The sequence below is a fragment of the Schistocerca nitens genome, chromosome 8, assembly GCF_023898315.1.
Source record: "Schistocerca nitens isolate TAMUIC-IGC-003100 chromosome 8, iqSchNite1.1, whole genome shotgun sequence".
NCBI classification, from domain to species: Eukaryota; Metazoa; Arthropoda; class Insecta; order Orthoptera; family Acrididae; genus Schistocerca; species Schistocerca nitens.
This window is the reverse complement of record NC_064621.1, coordinates 423,779,226-423,806,409: the sequence shown is the minus strand read 5'-3', so window position 1 is coordinate 423,806,409 and position 27,184 is coordinate 423,779,226. Positions and strand designations below refer to the sequence as shown.

The following is a 27,184-nucleotide window of genomic DNA, read 5'->3' as shown; positions in this document are numbered from 1 at the left end:
AAATAGTACGAAGCGATCCCAATTCTGTCTTCTAGTTCAGGAGAGGACCGTGGAGGAGGCGGGCTGTACAGGGATCAAGAAAAAGAGAATAAAATGCCAGTCTCTTCGACTCGATTTTCCGGTCACAAGAACAACAAAGACATATTGTAATAAGCAAAGAAAACATTTTTTATTATACATCTATTAACGTAATACACGTAATCTTACTGAGAAGAGCTAAGTTTAGAGTAATGAAAAATAAGGAAAGAAAGAAATATCTGTTTTCATCATTCCACTATTGTCTTTAATTTTTGTTTCACTTGCATTTCGATACCTGTGATAAGATCACTAGTGATTACACACATTACTCTCTTTAGTCAATTTTTTTGTTGAAGAACCACTTTCACACAAATATGTGATCCCAAATATACTACAGTCTCGAACAGCCATTCGAAACATGTGTGGCAACTGTTTTTGTAGGAAATTCGTGTGAAATATTTCAATCTTTTCTGCAGTACTAAACCTTACCATGCGCACACAATTACGCTGCAAGTCAATGTGCTCCGTTTCAATTGCAGAAGGCGTATTTTCAACATCCGTTGCAGCAGGAGTTGCAAAAAGACTAAAATCAAGATGATTCGATGTAAGTCACTAAACGTACTATAAAAATCTTGTAACGAAGTTCGTAACACCCTAACAAATTCGTCAAAATATTCACTGGATGTACATTTTTCAAGTTTAGTTAATTTATGAGTAGTATATCATTTTAAAAGTGCACAAACTATAGTTCTGAAAATTGCTTTATCCAAGGAAGTAGTTTTCTTTTCTAATCCAAAGCCGCTGTCGAAAACGTCGGTAATAAATTTGTATCTACCTTGAAAAGTTGTACTGAAGGCCTTCACGTGCTTCGAAGGGACACTTAGGGACGCTCGATCCTACATCCACTGGATGTCATCAAATACTTTTACTAGAATTCCATTCAAGTCCTTCCATAATGCTATGTCTCCAAGCAAATTGAAGAAAAGTTCTCAACAATGTCCTGTTGTGACTATTTTAACAGCTTTGTGATAGCTCAATCTCAGTACACCATCTTTGTGGATGGCACGGTTCTCTTCCTCTTAATACGTTACAAGGAAGAGGAAAACTGAGGGCAAAAACAAAATAATGCTTTATAAATAATAGAAACATTTTTAAGAAATGATATACACTGAAAAGCCGAAGAAACTGGTACACCTGCCTAATATCGTGTAGAGCCCCCGCGAGCACGCACAAGTGCCGCAGTAGGAAGTGGCATGGACTCGACTAATGTCTGAAGAAGTGCTGGAGGGAACTGACACCACGAATTCTGCAGAGCTGTCTACAAATCGTAAGAGTACGAAGGGCTGGAGATCTCTTCTAAACAGCACGTAGCAAGGCATGCCAAATATGATCAATAATGTTCGTGTGTGGTGAGTTTGGTGGCCAGTGGGGGCGTTTAATCTCAGACTAGTGTCCCTGCAGCCACCCTGTAACAATTAATGGGCGTGTGGGGTGTCGCATTGTCCTGCTGCAATTGTTCAATGCAGAATGGACATGAATGGATGCACGTGGACAGACAGGATGCTTACGTACGTGTCGCCTGTCAGAGTCGTATCTAGACGTGTCCATGTCATTCCAACGCCACACCCTCCACACCATTACAGAGCCTCCATAAACTTGAACTGTCCCCAGCTGATATATTGGGATCGTGTATTCATGAAGTTGTCTCCATACCCATACACGTCCATCCGCTCGATACAATTTGAAACGAGACTCGTCCGACCAGGCAACATGTTTCCAGTCATCCACCGTCCAATGTCGGTGTTGACGGGCCCAGGCTAGGTGTAAAGCTTTGTGTCGTGCAGACGTCAAGGATAAACAAGTGGGCTTTCGGCTCCGAAAGTCCATATCGATGTTATTTCGTTGATGACCTAGCATTGATATCTGGAGCAATTTATGGAAGGGTTGCACTTCAGTCACGTTGAACGATTCTCTTCAGTCGTCGTTGGTCCCGTTGTTGCCGGATCTTTTTCCGGCTGCAGCGATGTCGCAGAATTGATTTTTTTTGCCGGATTCCTGATATTCACGGTACACTCGTGAAGTGGTCGTATGGGAAAATCCTCACTACGTCGTTATCTCGGAGATGCTGTGTCCCAACCCTCGTGCGCCGAGTGTAATACCACGTTCAAACTCACATAAATCTTGATAACCTGTCACTGTAGCAGCAGTAACCGATCTAACAACTGCGCCAGACACTTGTTGGCTTACACAGGCGTTGCCGACCGCAGCGACGTATTCTGCCTGTTTAGATATCTCTATACTCGAATACGTATGCCTACATGGGTTTCTTTGGCGCTTCTTTGTGTATGAGCATTTTTCTTTCTCTCTTTTCCGTTTTAGTTCTTGAATATTAGCCTTTCTTTCCTCTTTATTGAGGTGAACTGCTTCCCGCCAATGACGTAAATAATATTAAAAAAAATATCGAGGGCCGGGTTGTGTTTCAATTAAAATGTATTCTTCTACCCACTGTGGGTTAAAGCATAGGGACTCTATCGATTTTAGTTTTGAGGATCTTAACTCCTCAGTTATTTTCCTCTTTCTAATTTATTCCCACCACCAACGCCAACCATAACGGAAGAAAGCAAACAAGTTCGTCTTGCCGCGCCCTTACCGGCAACAGGCGAGATACGAGAGAGTGATAACTGCCCGCTGAAGGCACCCGCGGGCAAATAGTGTGGGCGTAGTGCATATGCCCATACCTGCGTTACAGCAGGAGGTAATTACCCCCTGAGAAGTAAACGAAAATTTCTGAAGGAGAAAGATGGAAGTGTTCAACTGAGTTTCGGGCACTAAACTAAATAATGTTTAAACGCCATTGCTGTTACGGCTGAATGGTGAGACTAAGTTACCAAAAATACAATTTTCTTAAATACTGGCATTACTATGTTACACAATGTGATGGAAATTTCAGCTTGTGAAACGAATTTATGAAAAAAATATTCCTCACGTAGTCCATTCAGTACATCAACATACATATGCGACACAATGTGGTGGAGATTACAGCATGTGAAACAAATTTATGAACAAAATTTTCCTCACACAGTCCGTCCACTACATACATAATTTTTGCTATGAATCTACGACAGAAAAATGGAGACTCATACATCACAGATACTTAAAAATCTCGTTGACACGCCTTTCTGTGTTGTAGGTAGTTCCCGCAATAGACCGGAAACTCTTCTTCACTTAGCAACAGTAAACGAACTAATTGACAGGGCAACACAACAGAGACTATGTAATGGCTGCTTAGCTGCTGAAGGGCCTACGCAGCATTGTTATTATCAGCGACAGTCTTCAGACACAAAACACTCAGAGCCTGAAATTGTCCAGTTTTGCCAGTTCAGACGTAAGGGGTCCAGCAATAAAGTTATGATCCAGAAACAAGTGTAGTGCACGTATTTTAATTTGGTTGATTTTAAATGGTGGTGCAGGGACTGGGTTAATCAAGTAGTAGTTCACAGGAAGCATGTTTTATAACAAGGGAGTACCCTCAGTGTGGACGATTAACTTTCTTTTCCGAGATGGAGTTGTAAGTAGCAATCCCGATGCACTGAAATTTGCTTCAGGTTTTTATAATAAAACGGTGTTACAAATAAGAAGTACCGTTTGTCTCATTGACCCATTAGTCCACTGTTCATTAAAACTGCTACAAATAGTAACTATCATTTATCTTTCGTCTTTTAGAAATGGAATTGTAATAAGGGAGATTAGTTAGGCGCTTATGTTGATGATTGATAGCGATGGTGGTATGGCCGGCACGGGGAGGGAGAGAGGGGCTACTAGCAAATAGGTAATTGCGCTGAGGGGTAACGGTCTCAGGAAGGTTCAGAACCACTGCCTATAAGCATAGAGGGTCGAATATTACATCACGATACTGCATTCATAAACTTGTTTTCATTCAGTAGCACACACTCGTCTGAGTCTTATCAGTGGTTCGTTTAATAAACAAGATCCCTGTTGCACAAACGCCATACCGTTCTGCTCTTGCTTCCTTTAAGAAACATTTAGTTGTGGGAAGGATATGTATGTATCATTTCATAATTTTGTCTTAGTTTTTCGTACTATAAACTTCCGCATACTGAACCTTAATAGCTCAGCACAAACTTCGATTTTAAAATAATGCGACAAGAGTGGATAAAGGCTCAAGAGCTGTCCACTTCAAAAGCAGATGTAGTTAAATTGTTAAAAGCAGGAGGTACATATTGGCTATTTTACAGTCCAGTTCACTCCTGCTGGACGTCGTAAGAGTCACTGCCCCCTCCATGCTTAATGTCAGTACAACTTCACTGCTTTATAGCTGCATCTTTACTACAGCTGTTAACTATGATGTGAAGTACGCCATTTGCGAAAACAGTAACTCCTGAATGTCTGAAAATGGCTCCAACATTCTCGTCATATTATTGTTCGCTGGAAATATTTTCACATTTCCATGCAGCAAAATTCATTAATGATGAGGTATAGAATGAAATATTCCTGATGATTATGGCGTGAATAATTAAAGGCACTGGTGACTTAAGAATGTATAATGCAGGAAGTCTACCTCATTTGAATAATGGTGTGGAAAAAATGTTATCCGTGAGTATAATTTCACGACACACTATCATAATCGATCAGTAGTTGATACATGATACTATTACTGTAATTTGACTATACTAGTTCTCTCCTTCTGTAACACACGTTATATACCGAGGGTCAGCTGGTAATCCTTGCACAATACTTCCATCATCTCGAGGTCTTTCTGCATTTCGCAGAAGTTTTGATGTATTACATTGCCCACATTCACGATAGTGTCACATAACTGACGTTATTCTCAATTTATAAACTGCGTGAACAGTATGCCTAAAGAGGATTACTCTACATTAATTAGAACGTGTAAGTCACAAGGCTGCTACGATATTAATTAAGCTCGTATTTTTTCACAAGAAGATAGTACAGAACTTTGTTGAATCCCATCCAGAAGTTAACAAACACTGTGTTAGTCTGGCCACCGCCTTCTGCGTTTCGGTGCCACCAGTCGCAGTTGGCTAAATCATACGGTTGTTGTCAGCAGACATTTTGATTCCCAAAGATATATTTTTCATTCTCCTGTAAGGTATTAATATTCGAGAATACAACTACTTCCGTAATTAATCAATTCAAATGGTCAAATGTGTGTGAAATCTTGTGGGACTTAACTGCGAAGGTCATCAGTCCCTAAGCTTACACATTATTTGAGCTTAATTATCCAAAGGACAATCACACACATCCATGCCTGAGGGAGGACTCGAATCTCCGCCGGCACCAGCCGCACAGTCCATGACAATTAATCTGTAAATTGACGTCAGCGATTAGTTTTCTAGTTATGCGTGCCACTATTCCGTAAATGAGAATGATTTGCGCATTTTTCTGTTTGCTTCGTATGCTTACTTGGTTCATAGTCGTTCCGTAGACTTCCTTAAGCAACAAAAAGCGTTCTCTTTCGTACAGGGTGCGGAAAAACAACTGGACCAGAAATGCAGGGTAGAATGATAGCATCAAACAAAAGAATATGAGTATAGGAACTAAGGGCCGCCTTTGCATATTTACAGCGATACGTGCATCAACTCAGGCTGTGTGACTGTCTTCAGGTTTGAAACTTGTTCGTGTTTGCCACATGTAAACAAACCGCACTGTACTTCACGACACTAGGTGGGACTGATGTGCAGTGCAGAGCATTGGTTTGAAGCACAATTGAATCGTATTCCGTAGGTTCAATGGTCCGAATACAGTGAGTACCAACGAGTGAGTGCTGTAAAGCAGTCACTAGAAATGTGATTTCACATGGAATGAGGTAAGTGACGTGCACTTAGTAAGTGGCGCTGCTCATTGCAACGCAAGGGCTGCTTATAGGGCTTTATCAGGAACGTTATCCACATCGCATGAAGCCTAAAAAAATATATTTGCTGTAATTGACATACGTATCAGAGAGGGAGAAAATCTTTGCGTGCTAACATACATGACACAGGTTGGAGACGCACTGGTCGTACAGTTGAGTTTCACGAAGATGTGTCACGTCTCATCGTTGCAACAACAAGAACCAGAAGAATAGCTCAAGAAACTGGCGTAGACCAGCATCACGCCTCGAACGTCGTTCATAAGACTGGTCTACATTCTTTCCAGCGACTAAAAGTACAAGCGGTGGGTCGGTACGACTTCCCTAGGGATCTGGAATTTGTTGATTGGTCCTTACAATGAGTACCACGCCAGCCGCATTTCCCTGAAACCGTGAAATATACTGATGAGAATTGCTTTACCCGTGAAGGCATTTTCAATTCAAACAACAGCCACTTTGGGACACTACAGAATCTTGAAGCAAACGTACGGCTATGGTCATCAAGAGCGATTCACTGTAATCATGTGGGAGTTAATATTGGAATACAATCGCTTATTAGCCACTACATGTTACCTCAAAGGTTGGATGTGCTGTGATGTCCGAGGGAGACACAGCCAGGGCAAAAGCACCACATGTGCAAAGATGCGAGCTGGTACCAGTGCCATAGAGACTCGCCCCTTACGCGAGCTCCACCAACGCCACAGTCGGCGCTGAGGATGAAGATACCGACTTCGCCTCGGCCAGTTGCCGGCGGAGTACAATCCGCCAATGACCGGACGACAGCGGACAGAAGCCTACTCGGAAGGTAGAAGAGCAGCTCTCGCCCACTTGGTTACAGATTATCTTCCACGACTGACTTAAACCGGGAACGTCGTTCAGTGAACTCTTAGAAGAGAACAGACAGTTGTTGTAAATTGCATTTGCTATGTACAGTGAAGTTTACCTACGATTATTTGTTCTGAGCAATTGAGGGCTTTTTTGTGTTTTATTACATGCTGTGTTGCAGACTTCGTTATTCAAAAGGTCACAAAGATAAGTAAACACTTTTTAACTCGTTTGTGTGACTTCGTTAGAAATTTGTTGGAGCCTTCGTTCTCCTATCCTCTTACCTCACTCTGGGTCTAAGCTGAGTAACAGTGGCAGGAAGAAATTGTCGTAGCGGTGTACTGCACCAGAAACCGTTTCAAAAACTCACAAACTCGGCCTCCCGTAACTACAATGGCAACTGGGCCTCCACAGCAGTAGCGATGAGACCTTTACTAAACTGGCGACTAGGGTTTACAAAACTGGCGACAAGGGTTTATAAAAGAATGCTCACACATGCCCTGTATTTTTGCAACATGTATTGCGTGCACTTGTGGAGGATGTACAGCTTGGATTTAGGCAGATTCCGGTCGGTGTGGCCGAGCAGTTCTAGGCGCTTCAGTCCGGAACCGCGCTACCACTACGGTCGCACGTTAGAATCCTGCCTTGGGCATGGATGTGTGTGATGTTCTTAGGTTAGTCAGAATTAAGTAGTTCTTAGCTCTAGGGGACTGATGACCTCAGATGCTAAGTCCCATAGTGCTCAGAGCCATTTTAACCATTCTAGTTAGGCAGAAAATTTGGTTCCAAGATGATGGTGCTACTCTGCATTTTGCAAATGCTGTCCGAGATCATCTAGGTGGCACATTTGCTAGTAGATAGATCGGACGCGTTGGACCAACATGATGGCCTCCACTTTCGCCAGACTTGACACCGCTGGATTTATTCCTATGGGGTACCATGAAAGACAGCCTGTATTCAACATCAGCTGGAGATGAACAGCATTTGGTGGGCCGCATTAAGGCAGCAGCAGACGTGATTCAGTTTAGGCGTGTTTCAGAGAACACGTCAATCCCTGAATCGCTGCTATGTTCTTTGCTAGAGTGAAAAGGGTCGTCTGTTTCAACATTTGCTACGGTGTATTTGGGTTAATTAAGTGGGGATAAGTCTGTATAAAAGAGTATACTCGTTTTTGATTGACCTTGACCTTTTCAGAACATGGTGTAACATGAAACGTGGACAAGTTATTGTTCTCAATTCTCCTACGTACGACACAGATGTACGTGACGCTTTTCATGTATCTATTTATTTTGTTCTCGTACTGACGATTAGGTAGTCCAAACATTTTGGTTACTAATACATTTTCTGTGAACTACTTTCGATTTGAGTAAAGACAGCCGTATGTCAACTTTCAATTACGCTAACGTAGCGCGGAAAAATACGACCTCTAGTTCCTATACTTCGTCTGAAGGTATCTTCAGATCATATGGTTTTCCATGTACTGAGATGCACGTTTAATTTCATTGTCAGTTACACGATTGTTAGTTGTCAAATTTCGTCAGAACGACGATTTTGAGAAAGGACCATAATACGATCTTCCTCAGAGAAATAATATCATAGAATTCAATACTTCGGGTTTCTCCTCCTGTGTTTGGAGATGAGTGTGATTATTGAGCAGCAGCATAGATGACTTCCATCCGTCGTCTGTCGATGGATACTGTATAGCTACCCAGTTCTAGGAAGCTTCTCACAGAGCTACGTAATGTTCATTATGAATTCGATCAGGCGCTATGATTATCCTCACACACTTGCTTATCACAAGTCCAGAGGAAGAACGACGAGGTCACACGGGGTAGAAGCTCATACTGTGGAATAACAGGGGTCGTTCCCTATCAAAGGAGCATTCCCTACAATTGCCTTCAGTGATTTGCATACACTACGGTAATCATAAATCTAGATGGCCAGACGACTGTCAAATCCTTGATGTGCTATTCGAAATGAAGCTTCACATGGTTCATATGGCTCTGAGCACTATGGGACATAACATTTGACGTCATCTGTCCCCTAGAACTTAGAACTACTTAAACCTAACCAACCTAAGGACATCACACACATCCATGCCCGAGGCAGGATTCGAACCTGCGACCGTAGCGGTCGCGCGGTTCCAGACTGAAGCGCTTAGAACCGCTCGGCCGCACCGGCCGGCCATTTGGCAATCACTATACACAAAATATTTGCCACCTCAAAACAGTTGAGAGTTGAAGAAGACGATTTCCAAATCATCACATTAAATACAAAGAATAGGAACTCATACACTGTCTATACTCAGTGTCGTAAACCAAGCGGCAAACGTTAAAGTCCTACTATGGAACATATTCAGACCTCTCTAAATATGAAGTTTCTTCGGAAGTGTAAGTTTGTTAGTGGCTGTTGACAGCCAGAAGCAAACATTTGCGCAATCTTATACCACTAGTTACCATAGGCAGATCTGCCTCCCTTCAGAACTTATGTAAATGTCCAGAGACGCTCCCTGGAGCTCGTCACTCGAAAAGCCCCAGTCTACACTTGACTCTTGCAGTGTTCCGCTGCTGCCAGCTTCTCCTTTGGCTGCAGATCATCCAGAGCAAAAACACATCGCCCTTAAGCACTACAGACATGACATCGATCAATTTGATCACTTTTACGCATTAATCAAACCTATTACAGCAATTGTCCGTTAAATTTCTGGCACGCAGCCGCGCAAATAAAACGTCCTCCAGTGACATTTCGGCCGCGTATCCTCCGGCCATCCTCAGAGTGAGTCACAAGACTGACGACAAGATGCCAAGTGCCGCCTTATATGCTCCACCGCGGCGGTACAACGCATGCGGGTGACACACGCTGGTCATCGGCAAGGAAATACGCTTACACATGCGCCGCCTGTGTCGAAGGCTTACTGACATTCGATTCGCTTATCGAATTATGTTCGCGATGGTGACACCATGACGAGTTCTCTGCAGTTTAATTACCTCAAGAGCCGGATTCCATGCTTTGTCCAAATTAATACCATTAACTCTACTTATTAAATTATTAGCTAATCTCTATAGCTTCCTTGAAGACAGAATCCCAAAAGGAACAGCTGCATGTTAAAATCTTCACATCACTGTAATTCATGGTAGGCCCTGTATCGGTACAATGTTCGGCCACAGCTGACTTGTCTGGCTGTAATGCGCGTATGTATATTCGATGCTCCACACATCTCTCATGAACGGTGCCAGTTGTATGACGTATGTATGATTTCTCACAATTTCCGCAAGGAAATTTGATACACACCCGCTATACAAAGCAGTAAATCTTCCTTAACAGAGACGAGTAAAGCTGCAATCTTCGTGGATGGCCGGAAGATCACCTTAACACAGTGCCTCAAGAATACGGCCTACCTTGGTGGAAAGAGCTCCCACATAGAACAAAAACTCTTTTTATCTGAAGGAATTACTCTCTTCTTCCCCATTACATGCCTGCATTCTAGGTCTTACAACGAATGCTCTACGAGTTTGTTGTGGAGAAAGTCCATTCGCTTTAAAAACGCTCTTGAGGTATGTGAGCTCTTCTTGCAAATTATCTTTATCGGATATACAGTGCGTTCTATACATTTAGGTCTTATGGACACCTACTGTTTGTGAAAGATGAAGGCCGCTACTCGCTTGTAGATATAGATTTGTGTGTGTTGGATTTCGAGATACGGCATGTCCTAATGTGCCATCATCTTTACGGCGAACGACAACATCCAAAGAGGGGAGGCAATCGTCTTTTCATATTTCCACAGTAAATTTTATACCAGCATAGATAGAGATCAAATGCTCAAGAAATCGATGTAATTCATCCATCCCGTGTGGCCATGCCACAAATGTGTCGTCCGCGGACCTCCAGAAGACCGTTGGTTTAAAACTTGCTGAGTCAAGTGCCTTGTCCTCGAAGTCTTCCATGAATAAATTAGCTACTAGTGGGGAGAGGGGGCTTCCCATAGCCAAGCCGTCAATCTGCTCATAAAATTCACCATTAATCTGAAAATAAGATGATAAAAACACATGTTCAAATAAGGCCGTAATTTTCTTATCAAAATATTGGCCGATGAGATATAAAGAGTTCTTTAAAGGCACCTTCGCTCATAATGATACCATCTCAAAACTAACAGGCACATCCGTACTATTCAGCCTGACATTGCTAAGTCTCTGAATAAAATGAACAGAATTACGAATGTGGTGACTACATTTTCCTACCAGTAGTTTTAATAAGGAAGTTAAATAATTGGCAGTAAAATACGCAGGTGAACCATTGGTTCTCGTTATAGGCCTCACAGACAAGTTCTCCAGACGCTCACCCTTATCCATCTTGTCAACTATAGGAAGCCCATAAAATCTCGGTGGTACTGCACCTCGCACTTTTAAACTTCTTATGACTTCCTTTGGTAGTGATGAAGCGTTCGCCAAGGCAGCAGTCCTTATTGTCACCTTGTTGGTAGGATCTTTGTTAATCTCCCGGTATGCACCAGAACTTGTAGACTTCCTGAAGCAAAAGGACGGTAGCATTACCTTTATCAGCTCGCAGGACGACTATGTTAGTATCCTCATGCAGCTTTCCTATCTCACACGTCTCTTCCTTGGAAACATTACTTCTTTGTGGACGATGTTGCGTATTTGCTCGGCAGATTTCTCGTCTGTTTTCTACAGCAGAATCCTCTGACAGCGGTCGGACAGCTTCTTCAAAGGCACTGATGAATGATGATATCGGCAAAGTCTTCGGAGTAGGGGCAAAATTTAGCCCTTTACTTAAGACAAATAACGATGCTTCGTCCAGATCCTTACCCTTCAAATTTATGACAGGACGTCGAATAACAGAGTCCCCCTGAGAAGGCTGGTCCAATCGCCTGTACTTGGCAATCTGTCTTTTTGTAGCCACTTCGTGAAAGCAGTCAGACTTTGTCGATGTCGTGTCATCAATCCAGTCCCGTGAGTCAGGAAATAATACAGCTGCTACCATCAAATGCCGATGATACAGGTGTTCAGAAACAATGTCCAACAAACGACGAGTAAAACGAATTCTTTCTCTGACAATAGCAGATCCTGCCCTATGTAAAATCCTATCCACAGCAGCGTTCTTAACAAAGTGAACCTACCTGGCAAATTTTGGGGCAACTGCATGGTCCTGGCACTTTAGGAAGAGACTCAAGGAGCTACACGGTATTACAGTCATGTCTCGTGTAGGCTGACTATCTCTTTGTCCGATGTGCTTATATTGTGAACAGTAAGGCTGCCTCCAAATCATCTCCTTTGGGTGCGGCGAAAGTAACTTTAACATCTGTGAATTTCTTAAGGCTTATCTCATATTCCATAAATTGTAATTTGTTCACTAATGGGACACTGTGAAACAATATGGAGTACCTTCTGCTAGTCTACGAACACGGTATCAGTGTCCTCAGGATCTCATGGACGAATTGAGTCAGATGATTAACGAAAACCTCTTTGCGAAGTACAAATAGATTCCTACCGAGTAATTTTGTTCTCTAAACGGACTGTAATACGCTAATGATCCCAAAATTAATGGAAGCACTCTTTTGAAAAATAAAACTATGCTCCCAGATAAAACTAACATGAAAAAGTAGAGAACAAAGGCGACCTAGTTTCTTCGAGAGATCTCTGATAAATGGAGAACTAAAAGTAACGTCAGACCTGAGGCTCTCCCTGACTGGGCCTTTCTTAAAGTCTGCGGATGCAGTGCAGCGCCGAGTGCAGTCACAGATCTAAGAACTATCATTCGAGTTCGCTTTATGCATAATAATATGATAAACTGGAGAGAAGAAGCTGCTAAAAAACTGATTCTATCGGGAATGTGGAGGATGGTTATGGCAGGTTTCCCATATTCACCTAATCTTATATTGGATTTGGACTGCAGGCCAGTAAAAATTAGCCCCATACACAGGAAATGAGCGTAGAGTGGGCAGATGTAAGGTCCCTGCCTCACCGCTCATGGCAAGATCCTAGCGGAGATGGTTCACTGTTGCCTTCCTCCAACCCGTTATGAATTAATGGAGTGGGCTCTGCGGATGGCTGTGGTGAGTGCTTGTAGGCTGCAGTGCTGGATTTGTGTTGTTATGAAGTAAGGGAGTGGAGAAAAGGAAATGGGGTTCCAGCACATAGCCTACTCATGTCGAATAGTACGAAGGAGGCTGCCGAGCTTAACGTCCCCATCCGATGGACGGACCACCTTCAACAATTTCACATGCCTTCGCTTCATGGGACATTGGGGAGAAGTTTGGTATTTTGGTATTTAATCCAGGACATTAGTGGTGGGGGGCAGGGGGTTGTTTGAGTGAAGAGACCAGACAGCGAGGATTAGAGAAGGCCAGGGAAGAAAGTCTCCCACGCCCTTTCAGAGGAACCATCCCGGCATTTGCCTGGAGCAATTTAGGGAAATCACGGAAAACCTAATGCAAAGACTGATGATCAGAAACCTCTCCTCCCGTTGCTGGCCAAATACTGGCAGCAAAACCTCCATCCTCACCAGGATTGGAGCTGGGTTACTTCCGAGTGGAGCTCCACGGCATGTGCATGTGTTAGGGACCTCAGCTACGATGTCGGATACAAGTTATCTAACCAACCTAAAAAATGCAGCTTTAAAAAACATTTTGCTCAACGTCAGTTATGCCAGTCAACACAAAAAGAAAGAAACCATGAAAGTAATCCCATAAATTGTTAACATGAACATATGTCAAGTTTTATTTATAATCTACATCTACATCTACATCCATACTCCGCAAACCACCTGACGGTGTGTGGCTGAGGGTACCTTGAGTACCTCTACCGGTTCTCCCTCCTATTCCAGTCTCGTATTGTTCGTTGAAAGAAGGATTGTCGGTATGCCTCTGTGTGGGCTCTAATCTCTCTGATTTTATCCTCATGGTCTCTTCGCGAGATATACGTAGGAGGGAGCAATATACTGCTTGACTCTTCGGTGAAGGTATGTTCTCGAAACTTCAACAAAAGCCCGTACCGAGCTACTGAGCGTCTCTCCTGCAGAGTCTTCCACTGGAGTTTATCTATCATCTCCGTAACGCTTTCGCGATTACTAAATGATCCTGTAACGAAGATCGCTGCTCTCCGTTGGATCTTCTCTAACTCTTCTATCAACCCTATCTGGTACGGATCCCACACTGCTGAGCAGTACATCTACATCTACATCTACATTTATACTCCGCAAGCCACCAAACGGTGTGTGGCGGAGGGCACTTTACGTACCACTGTCATTACCTCCCTTTCCTGTTCCAGTCGCGTATGGTTCGCGGGAAGAACGACTGTCTGAAAGCCTCCGTGCGCGCTCTAATCTCTCTAGTTTTACATTTGTGATCTCCTCGGGAGGTATAAGTAGGGGGAAGCAATATATTCGATACCTCATCCAGAAACGCACCCTCTCGAAACCTGGCGAGCAAGCTACACCGCCATGCAGAGCGCCTCTCTTGCAGAGTCTGCCACTTGAGTTAATTAAACATCTCCGTAACGCTATCACGGTTACCAAATAACCCTGTGACGCAACGCGCCGCTCTTCTTTGGATCTTCTCTATCTCCTCCGTCAACCCGATGTGGTACGGATCCCACTCTGGTGAGCAGTACTCAAGTATAGGTCGAACAAGTGTTTTGTAAGCCACCTCCTTTGTTGATGGACTACATTTTCTAAGCACTCTCCCAATGAATCTCAACCTGGTACCCGCCTTACCAACAATTAATTTTATATGATCATTCCACTTCAAATCGTTCTGCACGCATACTCCCAGATATTTTACAGAAGTAACTGCTACCAGTGTTTGTTCCGCTATCATATAATCATACAATAATGGATCCTTCTTTCTATGTATTCGCAATACATTACATTTGTCTATGTTAAGGGACAGTTGCCACTCCCTGCACCAAGTGCCTATCCGCTGCAGATCTTCCTGCATTTCGCTACAATTTTCTAATGCTGCAATTTCTCTGTATACTACAGCATCATCCGCGAAAAGCCGCATGTAACTTCCGACACTATCTACTAGGTCATTTATATACATTGTGAAAAGCAATGGTCCCATAACACTCCCCTGTGGCACGCCAGAGGTTACTTTAACGTCTGTAGACGTCTCTCCATCGATAACAACATGCTGTGTTCTGTTTGCTAAAAACTCTTCAACCCAGCCACACAGCTGGTCTGATATTACGTAGGCTCTTACTTTGTTTATCAGGCGACAGTGCGGAACTGTATCGAACGCCTTCCGGAAGTCAAGAAAAATAGCATCTACCTGGGAGCCTGTATCTAATATTTTCTGGGTCTCATGAACAAATAAAGCGAGTTGGGTCTCACACGATCGCTGTTTCCGTAATCCATGTTGATTCCTACATAGTAGATTCTGGGTTTCCAAAAACGACATGATACTCGAGCAAAAAACATGTTCTAAAATTCTACAACAGATCGACGTCAGAGATATAGGTCTATAGTTTTGCGCATCCGCTCGACGACCCTTCTTGAAGACTGGGACTACCTGTGCTCTTTTCCAATCATTTGGAACCTTCAGTTCCTCTAGAGACTTGCGGTACACGGCTGTCAGAAGGGGGGCAAGTTCTTTCGCGTACTCTGTGTAGAATCGAACTGGTATCCCGTCAGGTCCAGTGGACTTTCCTCTGTTGAATGATTCCAGTTGCTTTTCTATTCCTTGGACACTTATTTCGATGTCAGCCATTTTTTTCGTTTGTGGGAGGATTTAGAGAAGGAACTGTAGTGCGGTCTTCCTCTGTGAAACAGCTTTGGAGAAAGGTGTTTAGTATTTCAGCTTTACGCGTGTCATCCTCTGTTTCAATGCCATCATCATCCCAGAGTGTCTGGATATGCTGTTTCGAGCCACTTACTGATTTAACGTAAGACCAGAACTTCCTAGGATTTTCTGTCAAGTCGGTGCATAGATTTTTACTTTCGAATTCATTGAACGCTTCACGCATAGCCCTCCTTACGCTAACTTTGACATCGTTTAGCTTCTGTTTGTCTGAGAGGTTTTGGCTGCGTTTAAACTTGGAGTGAAGCTCTCTTTGCTTTCGCAGTAGCTTCCTAACTTTGTTGTTGTACCACGGTGGGTTTTTCCCGTCCCTCACAGTTTTACTCGGCACGTACCTGTCTAAAACGCATTTTACGATTGCCTTGGACTTTTTCCATAAACACTCAACATTGTCAGTGTCGGAACAGAAATTTTCGTTTTGATCTGTTAGGTAGTCTGAAATCTGCCTTCTATTACTCTTGCTAAACAGATAAACCTTCCTCCCTTTTTTTATATTCCTATCCCAGGGATGCTGCAACGGCCTTATGATCACTGATTCCCTGTTCTGCACATACAGAGATGAAAAGTTCGGGTCTGTTTGTTATCAGTAGGTCCAAGATGTTATCTCCACGAGTCGGTTCTCTGTTTAATTGCTGGAGGTAATTTTCGGATAGTGCACTCAGTATAATGTCACTCGATGCTCAAGGTACCCTCCGCCACACACCGTTAGGTGGCTTGCCGAGTATGGATGTAGATGTAGATTATTGTGTTGTTCTTGCTGTCACTGAGAGCCCCGCTCGCATAACGTTACGAGCAGCTCGGTAGTCTGCGAACAGAATGTTGCGGTAGCCTGGAATACGACTGTTGATGTGCTGTACTGGGCATCCTGAGAGTGTTTTCGCACATTTGTTGAGACAGATGAAGGGCTGGTCCCGAAGACGTGCTTCACGGAATACGAAACACTAACTTATTTTAGATACTTATTTTATGATGTCTGTTCTTTCAGGGATGCATACATATAAATCACGTAAAATAAGACTTACGAGCCTAGACGATCGAAACGACGTTTGTAATACTAACGTTGAACACGTTCGTCTCATTAATATTTTTGTGAGAATCCAACTAATGCTACAAGTAATCCGAGCGTAGGCGGTGTGACATATAGAGGTCTACGTCGATCCATAAAGCGCGCACTCATATCCGAAATGGTTAAGGCGACCGCTCGTGGTAAGTGGATAATCCGGATTCAAGTCACGGCGCGCCACTGATTTTCACGTGTCACCAACAAGTAATTTTTCGGTAATACAGCTGACGTCAATGGATTCATAGCACAGATGACACTCTTTTGTCCTTGGCGTTTGAAACTGCTCCCGAAGGCGGAAGAATCAGCTATGATCAACGGCATGAGTATACAGAAGACAATGGAAATCACCGCATTACAGACACACAATACGTATCCACAAGAAATGCGACTCGTAATTGAAAAAGTGTAATGATGATCTCTACATTGCCAAATATTCCGGAATAAGCCCCCATTTGGATCTCTGGGAGGGGGCAACCAAGAGGGAGGTGAAAGTGAGAAACAGATGGAATAACCGACGGAAGGATAACGTTCTACGAGTCGTGGCGTGGAATGTCAGAATCTCGAACATGGTAGGGAAGCTATAAAATCTGAAAAGGAAAATGCGAAGTCTTAGTCTAGACGTGGGGTATAAATTTTAAGTTGAGAAACCAGAATAACCAGAAAAATAAGCTTCTCACGAAAAAAGTGTGTAGGATCAAAAGTTGATTATTTACGAGGGGGACATCTGCTAGTGCAAAAATTAGGCAGCCACCCCAGCACATTTTCCACTCAAAAGTGAGAACATGGATTTTCTTGAATTACAGCGCCAACTATCTAGAATCAAAACAAATGTTTAAAACAAAATGTACGTAGATTTTTATGTAGAATTTGATTCTGTATAAAATGTGGGGGTTCCCATTTGACATTTTAAGGTGGCCTCCCGCCCCACCCCCTGGGGGCTGGTGTGGCGGGCTAATTTTAGCACCAGCAGATGCTCCCCTCGAAAATAATCAACTTTGGATTCTACACATTTTTTCTTGTGAAGATTGTTTTTCGAGTTATTCTGGTTTGTCAACTTAAAATTGACACCCTGTGTAGTATGGATCATTGAAGTTAAATGGAAAGAAGACAAGGATTTCTGGACAAATGAGTGTAGGGGAAGCAGCCGAAAATGGTATAACGAGAGTAGGATTCGTTATCAACGGGAAGCTAGGAAGAGAGTGTGTTACTGTCAACAGCTCAGTTATAGAGTTGTTTTTATCAGTATCGACAACAAATGTACATCGAGAACTACAATGCAGGTATACAGGCGACGTCCCAAGCTGAAGCTGAAGAGATAGAGAAGGTATATGAGGGCATTGAAAGGGTAATGCAGTATGTAAAGTTAGGTGAAAATATAATAGTCATGGGGGAATTGGAATGCCGTTGTGGGGGAAGGAGCAGAAGCAACGGTTACAGAAGAATGTGGGCTTGATAAAAGGAATGAGACAGGAGAGAGACTAGTTGAGTTCTGTAATAAATTTCTGATTGTAACAACGAATACTCTGTACAAGAATCACAAGAGGTGGACGTATACTTCGAAAACGGCCGGCTGATACGGGATTATTTCAGTTAGGTTACGTAATGGTCAGACAGAGATTCAGAAATCAGATACTGGATTGTAAGGCGTATCCAGGAGCAGATATCGACTCAGATGACAATGCAGTAGTGATGAAGAGTAGGCTGAAGTTTAAGAGATTTGTAAGGAAGAATCAGTACGCAAAGAAGTGAGATACAGAAGTACCAAGGAATAATGGGAAAGAAAGTTTAGGATGTGTTAAATAACGAAAACTTCGGCTTCAGGAAAGGTAAAGGCACCAAAGTATCAATTCTAGTGTTGCGGTTGATAACTGAAGCAAGACTAAAGATAAATAAAAACGTGTTCATAGAATCTATCGACCTGGAAAAAGCGTTCGACAAAGTAAAATGGTGCAAGACGTTCGAAATGCTGAGAAAAATAGAGTTAAGCTATAGGGAGAGACGGGTAATACACAATATGTAGATGAGCCTAGAGGGAATAATAAGAGTGGACAACCAAGAACGAAGTGTAAGACAGGGGTGTGGTTTCTCGCCCCTACAGTTCCACATTTACATCGAAGAAGCAAAATTCAAGGTGAAAGGTTATCAATGATACGATTCGCTGATGACATTGCTATCCTGAGTGAAAGTAAAGAAGAATTACACGAGCTGCTGAATGGAATGAACTATCTAATGAGTACAGAACACGGACTGAAAATAAATCGAAGAAAGACGAAAGTAATAAGTTCGGGTCTGTTTGTTATCAGTAGGTCCAAGATGTTATCTCCACGAGTCGGTTCTCTGTTTAATTGCTCGAGGTAATTTTCGGATAGTGCACTCAGTATAATGTCACTCGATGCTCTGTCCCTACCACCCGTCCTAAACATCTTAGTGTCCCAGTCTATATCTGTTGCCCTTTCTGTACTTGCCCAAGGCCATCTAACCTAAAAAACCGCCCAGCCCACGCCACACAACCCCTGCTACCCGTGTAGCCGCTTGTTGCGTGTAGTGGACTCCTGACCTATCCATCGGAACCCGAAAGTATTCAAGCAGTGGGCGAACAACGTACTGTAACCTACTTCCTTCGTTTCCGGATTGCATTTCCTTAGGATTCTTCCAATGAATCTCAGTCTGGCTTCTGCTTTACCGACGATCAACTTTATATGATCATTCCATTTTAAATCACTCCTAATGCGTTCTCCCAGATAATTTATAGAATTAACTGCTTCCAGTTGCTGACGTGCTATATTGTAGCTAAATAATAAGGGATCTTTCTTTCTATGTATTCGCAGCGTATTACACTTGTCTACATTGGGATTCAATTGCCATTCCCTGCACCTTGCGTCAATTCGCTGCAGATCCTCGTGCATTGCAGTATAATTTTCCATTGTTACAACCTCTCGATATACCACAGCATCATCTACAAAAAGCGTCAGTGAACTTCCGGTGTCATCCACAAGGTCATTTATGTATATTGTGAATAGCAACGGTCCTACGACACTCCCCTGCGGCATGAAGTATTATAAACAGTACTAAAGTTGAATAAGCCTTTTATAATTTAGTTCCTGTTTCTCTACTTCGAAGGGTGTTAATGTGACATTTTTGCTGACAACTAGCAGGATTTTGTCATCATTGTGACTCTTTTTGTTAGTTAAGATGTTTTGTTTTCAGTTTCAGTGCAACATTATAGGAATACGAATAAATTGTTTTTGTGAATATTTTCCAGCTCTCTCACTACTCGTCTCATTTAATCGTACGAGGACGTAATTTAGACATCTACACCGAAAATACGCATCCCTACTCGTACTAATAGCGCAAAATATGTACTTTTCATATACTATTTAAGTGAAGTTAGCAATTTGTAGCTAAGAGATTTACCTTAAAAATACTAAACAGATAATTGTCAATGTTTAAGATACAGTTGTGAACTTATGATTAAATTTAGTTCTTGGAGCACCACACATACTGAAATTCACCGAAACACTTCAGGCTGTGTCGAAACTGACACGTTTTGAATCTTGCTCCTGCTTGTGAAAAATTTTTGCAGACGCCTATGTAATTGCTAATGAAACTTGTTTGAAGAAGGGGACGGAAGAGGTGAGAGGTAACATCCTTCACTGGCAAAGACCGTGAAGCACTGATGTAATAACATTTATGTATGTGATAGTAGGCGTTGATAGAATGGAAGTGTACTCACCTAGCAGGAGCAGTATGAGGTCGGAGATGGCGAGGCTGAACAGGTAGTAGTTTGTTGTGGTGCGCATGCTGGGCGAGCGTACAATGACCGCGCACACGGCCACGTTGCCGAGCACGCCCGTGATGAAGATGACGGAGTAGACGACGGTGATGGGCACCACCACCCACGGCGACAGGTGTTTGGGCCCGCGCGTCAGCTCCAGGTACTCGCGCACCGACAGAGTCTCGTTCAGCAGCGCCTCCGCCAGAGTCTCGTTCATGTCTGGAGGAGGCGTCGATATCGAAACCGTGATACCCATCGCGCTGCGCTCTGAGAAATACTATAACTCTTACTACGTTGAACAATAGCGCATCTGTCTCACTCAACACTATTCCAACCGGTAAATACAAGCTTCAGTTTTCGATCCGAGGTAATCCAAAAGGAAAGATACTCTCTGCTGCTTCTATCCGATATCTTCGGACACCCGGTCGAAAGAGATGAAGAACATCATCATTAAGAATTGTTCCTTGAATTTTTTTATCGATAGCGGAATTACAATCGATGGACTAATCCAAAATGAAACATACTCTTTACTACTTCTATCCGATATCTTCGGACACCCGGTCGAAAGAGATGAAGAACATCATCATTAAGAATTGTTCCTTGAATTTTTTATCGATAGCGGCATTACAATCGATGCAATATATCGATAAGGGCGTAAGTACATATCCGCGGTTACTAACGGCGAGGAAAGAAAACTGAGCACCTAATAATATGAAGGTTTATGTGCTCTGTAGGTGGTACTCAGATGTTGTCACGTCCTAGTGCTAATACTTGAGTGTAAAATCACTTTGCCCTTCGTAATACAGCGTGCTTGCCTTGTACTCATATGAGAACCACAGATCGTCAATCGTTTTGTCACTCACATATCTCAACGGCGGTAACTTGGTATCGCAGTGCAGACCAACACTACCGTCTTCTGATGTTATGAGGCATGGCGAACTCCACACTGCCAGTAGCACAGAGCCTGTTTCGGACCGACAGGCGGTGTGACGCCGCTCTGCAAGCCGCGGGCGCCGTGTGCTGGATGCCCCGCCGGCGTGGCTCGGCTGCAACTGGTATCGCGGCTCCGGGCTCTACCGCAGCTGACAGCGACTGAGCGCTAAGGCCCGCACCATAAATTTGCGAGGCCACTTATCAGCGTCTACTGCATTGTCTGTGAGTTGTTTTCATCGCGCTCGTCGGCTTCATTAGACGCCGCTAGTGTCTCACGTCGTCTGCGACCGAGAGGCATCATGTAGAAGGTTCACTCCCCCCTGTAAACAGAAATGGGAGAAGCATTACAAAATAAGTGTTATTTTACAGTCGTGGTTGTGTTTAGAACAAAAAGTTGGAAATTTGTGGTAAGGTCTTATGGGATCAAACTGCTGAGGTCATCGGTCCCTAAGCTTACACACTACTTAATCTAACTTAAACTAACTTACGCTACACACCCATGCCCGGGGGGAGGACTCGAACCTCCGACGGTAGGAGCCGCGCGGACCGTGGCAAGACACCTCATACCCCGCCGCTAGCCCGACCGGCACGATTGTGTTTACAGATGTGTGATGGGCTGACCAATACGAGGCATGTTGAGATAGTAAGTGCAATAGGATCGTAACAGGCTGTGGGCTTCTACCTTTTCTTTTTCTTTTTTTGAGTAATGGCAAACTGAATGGCATAAGTGGGCGAGAGCGGCCATTGCAGGAACACTGTAGTAAGTAAGCTCAATGTATAGCGTATAGTTACATGAAAGATCGGTAACAAATCCCGCCAAGTGCCAACCACGTACTGTAAACCAATTCTTACTTGCGGAAGCGACAACAAGAACCAAAATTGTTTCGCGAATCAAAACGCTTTACGGCGAAGGTGTTACTAACAGAAAGAATGTGTTCTAATGGCGTAGGGTGCGGTGTCGGGAGTTTAATGGATGCGGAACAAATGCTTATAACGAAGAGGGATTGGGGTTGGGGAGGAAGCCCTTCCATTCTGACTGATGAACTGGTGCAAAAAGTTGAATAACAACTGTTCGTGTAAAACTCCGATTGACAATAGATCCAATTTCTACTACGTTTCCACAACTCTCCAGAACTCTAGTATGCGAGACAGTCTCAGAAACACAGGGATACCGGAAAATGTGCGACAGATGGGTCCCAAAACAGCCGATTGAGCAGCACAAGAAAAATCTTATCAGTAGCGCCCTCGAGGCCCTTGAACGACTTTTATTGGAATGGGAGCGTTTTCTGAGTTTCGTTGTGACTGTAGATGAAACGAGGGTGGCTCATTACACACCTGAGAGATAACGACAGCCTTCACAGTAGCGTCACACCAGTTCTCCATCTACAAAAAAAAATTATGGTCTCAGTGTTTTGAGACCAAAACGACATAATTTTGCTCTAATTTCTGCCTCAGGCGGTGACCATCAGTGCACAACGACATTGTGAGACAAAAAAAAATCAAAATGATCATCAAAACAAAAGCTGGGGAATAATGGCGAGAGAGGTGTGTCTGCTGCACGAAAATGCTCGTCCTCTCTCATCCTTAGCCAATAATGAGATCGGTAGTCATTTGGTTGGGTTCATCTGACTCACACCCCGTATTTCCCTGACTTGGCGCCGTCAGATTATCATCTTTTCATCTCCGTCAAGACACACGCGAGTGGTATTCAATTTTTGAGAAGCAGGGGCAGGAAGGGGTCCTGTAGTTGGGGAAGGAGCTTGTAGAAGAGTTCTTCGACGAGGGCATAAAGAAGCTGGTGTCATGGCTCACCACATCCATTGAACGGAATGGAGATTATGTGGAACAACAGTCAGCAAGAGTATCAACAATACCCAGTAATCTTCGCTAATCACACTTTTTCTAAGAAAATGTGAACCTCTAGTACACTTTCTTTCTGAAAGTGTTTCATAGTTAAGCAATCATACAACTACTATGCAGTGATTAAGTGGAGTAGTACCACCCAAAATTACTAATTTGACATTTTTCCTTTTGTAAAGATTATGAAAACAGATCCCTGTTTCTGCTTAATTTGGTGTTTGTTTTATGGGTGTATTAAAATATTTCCTGTTTTAAACTGATATTTCAAAATAATCATCCACTCTAATGTCTGAGAATTTCGTATTGCATCATTGGTGGAGAATAAACCCTGTTCTGACTTGTTCAATACAAAACTTGAGCGCAATAATCATATACAAAGGAGGATGTGCACCAGACTGTTGGAAGTAACAGGGGTAATTTAGATGAAGAGAGCTGTTTGGGCAATTTATTTCCACAAGCTGTCCACAAATGCTGAACCAATCACAACCTGTGTTCCGTTGAGTGATCAAAACTCGTGAAGGCAAAAGAGGAAAATTAGGCACACTCTCACACAAAATTGCTGTACCAAATGCTGCTGTGCTTCCCATGAAACACGTGTTCCAGAATCTTGCCGATTCAGAGCCGTCTGAAAACAAAAACACACATATTCCCAGCGAAATTTTTCACAATACTGTATGGTCAAGGATAACAAAAATGTTTCTACTGGAAGGTCAGTCTTGGACACTGCTCTTACTTTTAATGACGGCTAATCTAGGCGATTATAGATTTTGGAGAGTCTTGAAATTCATAAAGGTTAAAACACTACTATCAGTATGAAGAACTTGGACCAACTGCGAAACACGAAGGCAGGGATTGCAGCCAACAGTATGTCAAAAAAATGTAGTTTCCAGAAGAAGGGGAACTGTGGGGAAGATGAAGAAGGAGATGAGGACTACCAGCCAGGAGAATTCTAACAAATTTTGTATGGGTCAATTGGCTGCGTATTAATTTTTTTTCTTTCAAACTCTAATTTCTCAAAACTAAATTTTTCACTACAAATCCTCATTTTTTTCTCAGAAACTTTTAAATCTACAGCTACGAATTGCTTACCACATAACATAGCTAGTACCGTGATGTTGTAGACCTCCTTTTGTGGAATTTACTGTAATAGTTAAAATTCAAGAAATTAAAATTGTGAAAATTTACATCAAAAAATTATATGTTCAGGAAAAAATTTTAACTTTTCTTCTAACTGTCATTTTAAATTGATTGTAGAGCAATACATTCACAAAAAATGTGAGTACATGTGGTAAAAATCATATATTTATATACTCAACAATTCTGAAAAAACTGGCATTTATATAGCCAAATTAATATTGTCAAGATAGAGTGGTAGGACTCCCCTTAACTGCGCTCTTCCGCACAACGTTAATTGTCTTGGATTTCGCACAGAACCGTTATAAGGGAGATGATGAAGCAAATACACTTGTGAATTATGAACGATTGAGGAGGTCACAAATTATTAAACACTTGAACACTTTCCATGTAGGTGTAAGTCTACACAAAAATCATCCCACCACACAATTGCAGAGGAATGATTAACTGCGCTTCTGCGACAAAAAGTGAATTTTTCAAAGCAGTCATCCATTAAATTAAGTATCGTTCGTGACGAAGTGCCTATTGGCTTCTGTCTCGTGTTCTTAGGCCGACGTTCGTCTGATTTTACTGACGTTTCGCCAGCACGAGCGGCTGGCTTTGTCAAAGCCGAGCTCGCGGCCGCAGACTGTATGTACCTTGAGCACCAACGTCCGAGGGCTTCTGCGCGGTCATTTTCGGTGCGGTTCTCCTCTTGCTGCCAGCGACGGTCGTTCGCTGCAGCACGCGAAGGCAGGATCCGTTTACCTTAAGGCTTTATTCTTTCCTGTTGAAGCTATTCCCGTGTTTTTGTATTTCTATACACTGAAAGCCCTTACGAGGGGGGAAGATTTGTCTGATAGAAGAAGAAACAGGAGTCGATTTAGAAGACATAGGGGACCCGTTATTAGAATCAGAATTTAAAAGAGGTATGGAGGACTTAAGATCAGAGAAGGCAAAAGAGACAGATAACATTCCATCAGAGTTTCTAAAATCGTTGGGGGAAACGGCAACAAAACGACTATTCGCGTTGGTGTGTAGAATGTAAGAGTCAGGCAACATACCATCTTACTTTCGGAAAAACATCATCCACAGAATTCCGAAAACGGCAATAGCTGACAAGTGCGAGAATTATCGCACAGTCAGCTTAACAGCTCACGCATCCTAGTTGCTGAGAAGAATAATATACAGAAGAATGGAAAAGAAAATTGAGGATGCTCTAGATGACGATCAGTTCGGCTTTATGAAAGGTAAAGACGCGAGAGAAGTAGTTCTAACGTTGCGTTTAATAATGGAAGAAAGACTAAAGAAAAGTCAAGACACGATCACAAGATTTGCCGACCTGGAAAAAGCGTTCGACAATGCAAAATAGTGTCACGTGTTCGAAATTATGAGTAAAATAAGTGTAAACTATAGGGAGAGACAAGTCATGCACAATGTGTACAACAGGTAAGAGGGACTAATAAGAGTGGACGACGAAGAACTAAGTGCTCGCATTAAAAATGCTGTAAGACAAAGATGTAGTCTGTTGCCCCTACTGTTCAACCCGTACATCGGGGAAGCAATGGTAGAAATAAAAGGAGGTTCAGGAGTGGAATTAACATTCAAGGTGAAAGGATATCAATGATATAATTCGCTGATGACATTGCTATCCTGAGTGAAAGTGAAGAAGAATTTCATGATCTGCTGAACGGAAAGGGTAGTCTAATGAGTACACAGTATGGCTTGAGAGTAAATCGTAGAAAGTCGAAGGTAATGAGAAGTAGTAGAAATGACAACAGCGAGAAAGTTAACATCAGGATCGATAGTCACGAAGTAGATGAAGTTAAGGAATTCTGCTACCTAGGCAGTAAAATAACGAGTGACGGCCGGAGCAAGGAGGACATCAAAAGCAGACTAGAAGTGGCAAAAAGGGAAGGGCATTCCTGGCCAAGAGAAGTCTACTAATATCAAATGTCGGCTTTAATTTGAGAAAGAAATTTCTGAGAATGTACGTCTGAGAAGAGCATTGTATGGTGGTGAAACAAGGACTGTGGAAAAACAGGAACACAAGACAATCGAAGCATTTGATATGTGGTTCTACAGACGAATGTTGAAAATTAGGTGGAATGATAAGATAGGGAATGAGGACGTTCTATGCAGAATCGGAGAGCAAAGGAATATGTGGAAATCACTGATAAGGAGAAGGCACAGAATGATAGGACATTTGTTAAGACATGAGGGAATGACTTCCATGGGACCATAAGAAGGCAAAAATTGTAGAAGAAGACAGAGATTGGAATACATCCAGCAAATAATATAGGACGTAGGCTGCAAGTACTATTCTGAGACGAAGAGGTTGGCTCAGGAAAGGAATTCGTGGCGGGCCGCATCAAACCAGTCAGGAGACTGATGACCCAAAAAAATCACCTCTCTGAACAAGTGGGTGTGATTGTGCTTCTCTATAGCCAGAACTTCCGTGTCGTCGAATTTTACTATCTGGTCGGTCTCACATAGTGTGTGCTCTGCCTCGGCCGATTTCTGCACCTGTCCCAACATACAATATCGCTTATGTTATTTGATTCTGGTGTTGTTTGAACGTCCAGACATTTCGACATAAACTTTTCCGCATGTGCATTGTATGCGGTATATTCCAGACATTGCAAGTGGGTCCCTTTTCTCCTTTGCAGATCCCCCTTTGATCTTCGTTGTCGGTTTGAAATTCGTCTTTACGCCGTGTTTGCGCAATATATGGCCAATACTGACCGTCGCTCTGGGAATGTATGACAGAAAGGACGTACCCAACTTTTCTTTTTTTTTTCTTTTATTTGTCGCTTCGCCGAGTGTTTGGCCATGTTACACTTCTGGTTTAACTTGTGGAGTACCCATTGCTCCTCACAACATTTTCCAGGTGTT

At 42.8% G+C, this 27,184-nt stretch overlaps 1 protein-coding gene across 1 annotated transcript in view; it reads right to left on the bottom strand.

Annotated features, from left to right (window-relative positions):
- The window catches only part of LOC126198962 (neuropeptides capa receptor-like), a gene marked incomplete at its 3' end in the record, with an annotated part of 1,187,493 nt that overhangs the window by 688,428 nt on the left and 471,881 nt on the right, over window positions 1–27,184 (bottom strand). Inside the window, exon 2 of the mRNA XM_049935612.1 lies at window positions 20,342–21,636. Coding sequence (XP_049791569.1) covers window positions 20,342–20,639 — 298 coding nt within the window. The remainder of the gene's footprint in view (window positions 1–20,341; window positions 21,637–27,184) is intronic.